Raw genomic sequence first — 9,126 nt, 5'->3', positions numbered from 1 at the left:
GAATTAATTGAAACAACGTTCTTAGCAATACTTGATATTTTGTGTGGTAGTAACAAGAGAGAGTAGCGAATTTGTTAATGGATGTTACCTTAAGGAAGTATAGAAATCTGATCAAATGGATCCTTTGTCTTCCAAGAGATCGGAGATACCGAAGGTCCCTATTTACCATCCACACAATCAAGTTTTAATCATCTTCTTCGGTTTCTATCCCTCTACGTGTTTCACAAGTACCAGCATTATTCGAAAGTCCCACATCGAAACAGCGCAGGCAACATGAAATTTGGGACTTACAAAACTTCGATAATCCTCACTCCGTTACTTTTGAAAGCTGGAATGTTCGGTTTCTAACGAGAGTTTCCATATAGGTAATTTTAAGCTATTGCATGCATCATTCCTTTATATTTTACGTGAGAGTTTCTCTTGGTTCTGATGCGGTTAAAAATTCAAGGTCACATTGTAGTGTTTCTCCTCAAAAGTTTCACCAAAAAATTCTAGAGGATGTGTCTGTATTTCCAAAACAATTTAGCGGCTGGTAAATTATATCCTAGCCGGCGATGCAGCATACGATCAGCGGTGGGTAGGTACAGTCAGATATTTAGGTAGCAGCGACTGTGATTCTCCACAGGACACGCTTTACTGCTAATTTTTTTTGCTGGAGTATGTTCGGAAATCCAACTGAACCCTCATTACACGCACCCTTGATCTTCATTCGCACGTAAATGTGGCTTGTTCCTCCCTATCTCGCATGATGAGATGATTTTCCATGAGGTATCCACACTACACAGATTTCCTGGGACGCGCTTTTAAACGAAGGTAGCTATTCATGTTTGCTTTTCATTGAGGATCTTCCTAACAATATTACGCCCAAAGACATTGTACTACCCAGTAATGAACACCAACGCATTCCACATATGACCTTCACAGGGTTGCAGTTGAACTACGATAGGGTCCTGGCAGGAGAATATGCGTCCAAAGCGTAACTGTTCTCATCAAATTCGTTCTTCTCTTCGTTTGCCAGTGGAGGTAGTTATTTAGAAGGAGGGTTAGTAGGTTTTGATAAAGTACTTTGCCAAAAGTACTGTGCGGTACAGTACCTAGTAAGACAAAGGAAAAAGCGGAAGGCAAAGGGAACGCCACCCTTACGTATTTAAGCTGGACTTGCCATCTTTTGAAAGGAGATCTTTATCTTTTTCTTCATCCTAACAATATCAATTGTTTATTCAAATTTATGATGATATTATGTTTATTTAGAGATAGATTTTTAGACAATATTCGAAATTAACCGCATAAATGAGACGGCAATTAAAGAAGGAAATATTGAAAACCGTACTGAATTGTTGCATAGATTTCCATCACATGTACATACTTCCAAATTACCTGGAATGAAAAATAAGTGGTACTTTTTATTCCAGCTGACTGCAACTTAATAACATATGTTTTAAGAAGTAGATCAAACATTTTAGATGGTTTGTGAACACAAAACCAATCAGTTTCTTGTACACTCTTACAAGCAAAGGAATAAAAATAATTATTAACTGACCTTCACTGCTTGAAACACGTGTACAATCTTGACGGATTTGTTTATTCGCTTGACTGATGCAGCTCCGCCATACATAACTCATTCCTAAAAATGAAATATTAAGGTCCTTTATTTTTTATTTTTCTATTGATTTATTTTATTGATCTTTTACTTAGTTATTTTACTGGTTGGAAGTGATTCTCCAAAAATTTACATCTGAGTATTTTCTTATTGGAACATATGCTGTACCTACATATTTCTAATGATATCTGAACAAATGACGATTAGGATTTCGTGACAGCAAAGAAAATCGACTCCACTTTGAGAATTTCTCTTCATTATGCTTTTCTGTATATACTAATCAGCGTTTTCCTTTCTATAATTCGAAATAGGTTCACGAAATTCAAAATGACTTTCGGGGGCTAGCCGATGTGTCAAATTAGTCTTTTTATCCACTCAGACAAGTCTGGTAAGTCTGGTACTAATTTGTCGACCCCAGAGAGATGGAAGGCTTGGTTTGCTCTGAGCGGATTCGAACCTCCGATCGATCGTGCAGAAAGGGGAACCTCTAGCCGCTACACTATACCCGCTCCAGATAAGCTATAAACAGAGGAAATTCACCTATTTGAAAATATTACATTGTTAGGACTAAAGAGATACAGGTGGCTGGTGAAGAGGATTACATCCGGACTACAGAAACTATCGGAGTGCGCTTCACTATCCTATGGAACCGTAGTTCAACTACTGGCGATACCAGATGCCAACCATAGTTGAGAAAAGTCAAAATTACTTGCGAAAAATCTGAAACGGTAAACTTTTATTCGATCCACAACTGCTCTTGACCCTACAGAAGTCTATTCACAGCGAGTACTCAACTACTAGTGATACCAGATGCAAACCATAGTTGGGAATGTCAAACTAATTTAGGAAGTATTTGAAACGGGAAATTCCAGAAAGACTCAAAGAAAAATTTTGACGTGCTCTTTTTCTGTATCGAGTTATCAGATCGTGTAGGTGAGCATATTGTTTCTCCCAGTGAAGTAAAACTACGACTCAGCCACACGATGGAAGAGAATATCTGCTGTCTTCAACGAAGGAGAAAAGAGGTCTACGACGATTACATACTCGAGGATTCCTTGTCACTAAGTGACTGGCACATCGAAGAGGTCCCAAACGTGGACTACGAGATGCTGTTCATAGGATTACGCGCCTATGCTGAACGTGCCTCGAAGCTGTGTACGACAAACTTGGATCGAATTTCGAAGACCACAAATGAATTGTTTGAATAAAGAAGGACATTGAGGATTGATCCGAATGCGTCGCACTTTGAACGGTCAGTAGCAGACACAAGCTGCTGAAAAGCGTTGCAGGAGGATCTTTCAATACAGAGGGAAGAAGATTCTAGAAGCAGCACAAAGAAGAACGAGTCCAAAGAAGTGCCGCAGGGATCTCCGCGAATATTCCGTTAGCAGCCTTGCTGAGCGAAGACTGGACTCGCACATCTTCTCGTGAGATGGAAATCATTACGGAGAGGTTCTACTCGTCTTTTTCTGTTCATCAACTCCTGTGTCAAGCTCGATAATCCCAACTGGTGAAGCTCCACCACGGGTTCTCCCTGCGGAAGTAGGGGTCGCTATCAAGAGCATGAAACCTGGCACAGACCCCATTTTATATCAGCAGACTTTCTTCGGGTTGGTGGCCATCCACTTCACGTAATCTTAGCACATGACGTCCTACCTTCAGAAAGAAAGGATCTCAGACCAGTGGAAGACCCCGCGAAGCGTTCTTATCCACAAGAAAGGTGAGCAAGAAGGTCTTTGGAAGTACCGTCCAATATGTTTGTTGAGCGTGTTATACAAAGTATTCACAAAGATCATTCTCACGCACATATCTAGGACGCTGAAACCTAGCTTCGAGAACAAGCTGGATTCCGTCAAAGATTCAGTTGTTTGGACGACATCCAGATCAGAAGACTCAAAGCGGTTTGCCGGGAATAACTCCTGCCCCTTGTTCCAACCTTTGTCGACTATAACAAATCCTTCGACAGCGTAGAAACGAATGCAATACTGTCAGCGCTGGTCGATCAAAGTGTGGACGCTTCGCCTCACCATACCCATTGGAAAGGGGGTACGAAATTGCGATACTATATCGCCGAAGCTGTTCACGGCTGCATTGCAACGGTTAAAGAAATCACTTTCCTGGGAAGAAAGGGGCATACGTGTTGATGGAAGATTTCTCTCGAACCTTCGCGACGACATCGTTCTCATATTGAGCAGTACCAATGAAGCAGAAACGATACCCAACGAATTGAACGAAGAAGGGAAGAGAATAGGACTGCGAATAAATAGAAGGAAGACACAGATAATGAAGAACGCCCACTGCGAGGACGGAGGAGCACAACTTGAAGGCTCCCAAATCGTGGAAACTTCGTGATACGTATACCTCAGACGTTCTATGAACATGGAAAACGAATTGAAGGAAGAACTGAATAGAAAAATGAGAGCAGCATGAGCAGCATTCGCAGCCGTCAGGGAAGCTAGGGACCAACTGAACCAAGATCTCCGTGCCCTTCTGTCTGACCTAACAGCTCTTCCAGCGCTCTGTTACGCAACGGAGACGGGGGCAGACACCGCTGCCACATGTAAAAAGCTGCTTACTACCCACAGAGCGCTTGAGGGATGTTTTCTGAAGTTTAACTGGCGCAAACGACACCTAGACACAGTTACGACTTACGAACAACTTCCTGTCTTCGCGATCCAGCGGAATATACATCGACGTAAAACATAGATGGACCGGAAACATTATGAGAAGAATCGACGACAGATGGACTAAAAGAACGTTAGAGTGGATTCCAGATGCTGAGATGCTAAACGCCCTCGAGGGCGACCGCCAACGAGATGGAGCGACGTGTTCGCTGCTCGTGGACTAGCTGAGACCTCAGCAGGATACAGCTCAAGGATCTCGTCAACGTCACTCACAAAACTTGAGAACATCTTGGATGACAATGCGGAGGGAACGAAACGAGTGGAAGAGATGCTGGGGCCCACACGTCCAGTGAGGACGGGTCATCTAAGTATTTAAGTATCTACGTAATTCGAAATAAACTGTTCTGAGAAAAATTCCATCGATGTTCAGCAAAGCATTTTATGGTTCACATACCATCCTTCTGTTGTATCACCATCTTCATGCAAACTCCTTGACTGCATTCCTGATTTCTCACTCCACCTCTTAGAGCTAACTCAACCTATAAATATAAAAAAACAAGAATATTTTCAAAAATAGAATGCAAATGTAAATTGTTATGAAAGGAAATATTTGAAATAAACTAGCAACTTTGAGCTATGTATTTTTGTGCTGTGGATGCAGAGGGGGATCACCTTCTCAGTGGACGTGGCCTTTATTAAGAGGAAAAAGAACTCTCATTTTTTGTTATAAATATAATATTATCATTTCATTTTTATCGTAAGTCGGATGTAATACCACCGTGATTATAATGGATTAACATCTTGTTGATCCATTGTTTAATTATCTAATTGTTTAATTTAATTTAATTTTTTAATTTTCATTATTTATTTTTTAAATTTAATTTAGTGTTTAATTATTACTGTTTATTATCTCTTCAAAATTAAAAACTTTCAAACTTCCAACATTTCGTTTAAGGGCAGTGTATCACGGAATTGACGTGCTACAGAAACCCTGGGGAAAGCGTAGAACATCTAATTGTCGTAAAAAACGTCGAGGAGGACGATGTTCTTCCCAACAAGACGATCGCGACGCGCTGCCGTTGCGCACGCCCCACATCCACGAATGTGCGGTCGGATGCGCATACGCGTTCACTTCAATTCAGAATCGTTTGAAGTTTATGAATGTGTGTTTACACGATGCCTATACGATGATTTTCTGAGGTTGGCGGATGTAACAAGTACGTGTTTTCATCCTTTCAAACGAATCTGAACAAATCTGATACCAATTAATCGAACACGGAAGAATGTAAGCCTGCGTTGCCTCTGGGGCAATTTCGAACCATCGACGGAGTCTCAGCGGAATTTGGAATACGAACTGCACTGCACCCATTCCTTACCGTTGAAGTTTAAGCTTAATTTGGCCTGGAATGTGGATATAGCTACAACGTACCTCGCTGTGAACACGTCCCGTTTTAAAGACCCCCCTTAGCTCGAACATAAATCCATCACCCTTTCGCGGCAAGCGTAATGCCGACTGACATGCCGGCGCAGTGAGAAAATAATAGATCGGTTCTTGGATTTCTGCCGTCCACTTTTCAGGTGTAGTCCGATTTCGTTCACTTGGAGAAACTGTTGTAAATTTTCGGAATACGAATGTAAATGATAAGAAAAAACATTGTAAGGAGAGAAGTAAAGACAATTGCAGGAAATAAGAAGAACTTTAAGAAGCAGCCCCTAACTCCCTTTTGAACGCCGACAAAATACCCAGTTTTTAGTCTCCTCCAATATTTTCGTGGGAGAAAGACTTTGGAGAGATTCAACTTAATGGATGGATATAACATTTAATTTAACGTTAAAGTACCTAGCAATAATGGTGACGTATGAGTCAAGAATTCTATTCTTCAAAAAAAAAGCACAAAGAATGTTCTGTATGGGTCAATGACCAGTATGTTGTTACACAAAGGCTGCGGAAACATAGTTCTTATCGGGCCATCCCGGCAGAAAATCCATTTTTTTTCTCTTCCTCTTAAAAGACGTCGAGTGTATTTGCTAAATGAACACACAAGTAAAGAAGTTGTCTCGTATCCACATTTTCTCATCCCCGAATGAGCTCCATACGTTCTCGATAGCATCATTGGTCAGAAGGTAAAGGGACTATGTGTAATGGAGAGAGTGAGGGCTGCGTTGCGGCAGACGCGTTGCGGTCACCTTCTTGAACATAATTGGCGTCTAGTATATGTCATTCTCATGGCTTTTTTCTTCAAACAAGCAGCATCTCAGAACTCTGCAGATGTCCAGACACTTTTTACCCACTCCTGACCCTACAGTATTCTAAGCAAATCAGGTGGTAATAAATTGAATACACTTGACTTTATTGCAATTACTGTGGTGGAAGGTTTTTGTGAAGTAGTCTGAAATTAATAGTTCATAGAATAACCTTGAAATTATCTGCACATTGCTCCGAATACGGAGCGTATTTAACGTTTTCAAGCCATCGAAGCCAGTTTGGATCCGCAATTTCCTTGAGCATAGCGTTTGCGTCGATTGTTGTACACACGTAACATCTTGTACCAGCCCCATTCAAACCGGAAAATGAAGCATCAGAAATTACATCCGAAAATTGTATTTTTGGTAGAATACATAGAAAGCCAAAAACTCTGTGAAATTATTCACCTGTTAAAAGTGTAGTGAAAACGACAACTGCCTCCCGTATTTTTTCCATAGTTCAGCGGTTTTTCTGGAAATAATACGAATGCCATTAGGATATTTCTCTGTTTTCATAAACACGCAAATGATAGATGGAGTACGTTTGTGCTTAATGTTCAGTTACAAGCGTTTGCCTTTCAAGGCAAAGAATATTTAGGGGTCTCTTGGAAAGAAATATTTAGGAGAATTTTTATTGCATCTACATATATACATGAATACTCCATCGAACAAAAACGATGAGAGTTGTTTGTAAAGATCTAAATGAATAATGAGAGAGGACCTTAAAGGCAAAATTTGATTAAAGGGTAAATTCTGACAAGTTATGGATTTTTGGTGAGGTCTGCCAACGTACATGGATCTCCGTTTCCGGGCAAGTGGTAAAACGATGATTTACAAATACTCTTCTCAGGAACTACAAAGTTAATCAGAGCTCTCTACTCAAACGTTTTCATGCAGGTGTGAGCAAAAAACATGGGATTAGAAGACGATCCAAAAGTAATCTCTAAATGACCTGAATGCGAGTGCTTTTAACTTCTCGGAAACGGACAAAAGTGCTGTAAAACAGGTGAAATAAAAGTTCCATACAGGCGAACCTGTTTGAACGTCAAACAATTAACGGCAAGTATTTACCAGTTGCTCAGAAGAATGACTCAGTTGTTAAGGAATTTTTTAGAGCTGTTGTTAGAATGTTCCACTCTTAGCGATTAACCAGCACTAACTAAAACATATAGGCTGATTTTTTCTTTTTGCAGAATCCCCTACAAGAAGTATTCAAGAGGTTCCACTCATGCACTATTACCAGAAATTTTCTATGCAACATACTGATGCAAATAGAGCAGGTTTGCAGATTTCTATAAGTGGACAGAATACTTTTGAAGTAAAAGAGGATTAAGTAAAGTGAAAGAAGATGAACTGTTTGCGTTATGAGATTCACCAACACGTTCGAGTAAAAAATTTCTTGAATCAATAACATTACTCAAGGAAAGGTATACTAAAATTATAAGGGTGCTGAAAATCCAAATCTACTTGTTTCTAAGGAAAATCATCTATCATGAATACACTACAAAAATTAACGAAAAATTCAGGAAACTTGGTGGAGGGGATGAAATAAGTTAATGAAAATTAGGCTGCTATACGGAATGTTCAATCATAAATGGAAAAATCAGGTTCATACAAACATGCTTTCTCTCAAAAGTCGTTGGAAACATTGAAATTACGATAACAATAGATATTTTTTCTCTAAAATCGACAAGCATCATGACGTCGAACCCCGTGATGATTATATGAAGAGATGAAGAGATTCGGATTTGCATGAACGATTCGTAAAAAATTAATCGAAACTCAGGATATTAACTATAGCAAAACCTCACCCACAATGTATTCTACTGCTTTAGATTACCATGATGTCAAACATTACGTTTTCTCTACCTTACTGAAGAGTGCAGGTAGAAAATTAACGGGTTGCCTGGTGCGATAAAGTTCATGCACGAAGCAAAAACTAAGACTTTACTCTGCAAACTTATAAAATTTAATCTTCCGTTACCTGTGAATAAATTCCGGTAATCTGTTTTTCTTATCCTGTAGATGTATGGAAAAAATCTCTTCGTGCGTTTATTTTTGGGCCGCACCCTACAGTTTACTTATCCCGCATAAAATACTCAAAAAATAGCAAATAAAAGTAAAGAATGTCGTGTAGGAATTGAACCTGACACCTATATAATGTATTTTACAGCTTTTGCGCCTCATAGTTTTTTTAATGGAAAAGAGCAATTTATGCGGCTGTTGTACGAATGCTTTGTGGAGTCTTTGATTTTTAAGGAAATCCAGAAATGAATGTGCGAATTACTGGCTATTTTCCATGCTCTGCTGAACTCCATGCTGCCCACAGGTCCTCAGTTTTCGTGGTAATACGCAGAATAAGAAACCTTATAGTTTTTCCACGGTGATTACCGGAAGGTGGTACAAGGAATCGGTAGGGTTTCTTAATCACTAATCACTGAAGGTAGATGGTTCATGTAGGAGTTTAAGTACAAAAAATAATAATTAAAAACGGATCGGTCATTGAATGATAGTGAAAGTAACCATAAGAAAGTTTATTTAGTGTTGAGAAGCACAAATGATTGGTTCAGAGCAGAATTGCTAAAATTCGTCCAAAATTCGGAAAAAAAAACTTTCAGCGTTTCGAAGAGTATAGTACGTGATAGATCACCTCACACT

At 39.6% G+C, this 9,126-nt stretch overlaps 2 protein-coding genes across 2 annotated transcripts; one reads left to right on the top strand and one right to left on the bottom strand.

The window, feature by feature from the left end:
- Positions 1-1,261: 1,261 nt before the first annotated feature.
- RB195_025722 (uncharacterized protein) lies at positions 1,262-6,733 on the bottom strand (the record flags this gene model as incomplete). The annotated part of the gene is made up of 4 exons (XM_013450284.2): positions 1,262-1,377; positions 1,541-1,624; positions 4,679-4,763; positions 6,641-6,733. 4 exons carry the CDS (start codon positions 6,731-6,733, stop codon positions 1,262-1,264), a joined length of 378 nt encoding a protein of 125 aa, XP_013305738.2.
- RB195_025723 (uncharacterized protein) lies at positions 3,578-3,952 on the top strand (the record flags this gene model as incomplete). The annotated part of the gene is made up of 1 exon (XM_064213986.1): positions 3,578-3,952. One exon carries the CDS (start codon positions 3,578-3,580, stop codon positions 3,950-3,952), a length of 375 nt encoding a protein of 124 aa, XP_064069867.1.
- Positions 6,734-9,126: the final 2,393 nt, after the last annotated feature.

The sequence above is a fragment of the Necator americanus genome, chromosome X (assembly GCF_031761385.1).
Source record: "Necator americanus strain Aroian chromosome X, whole genome shotgun sequence".
NCBI lineage: Eukaryota > Metazoa > Nematoda > Chromadorea > Rhabditida > Ancylostomatidae > Necator > Necator americanus.
This window is presented reverse-complemented; position numbering and strand designations above follow the sequence as displayed.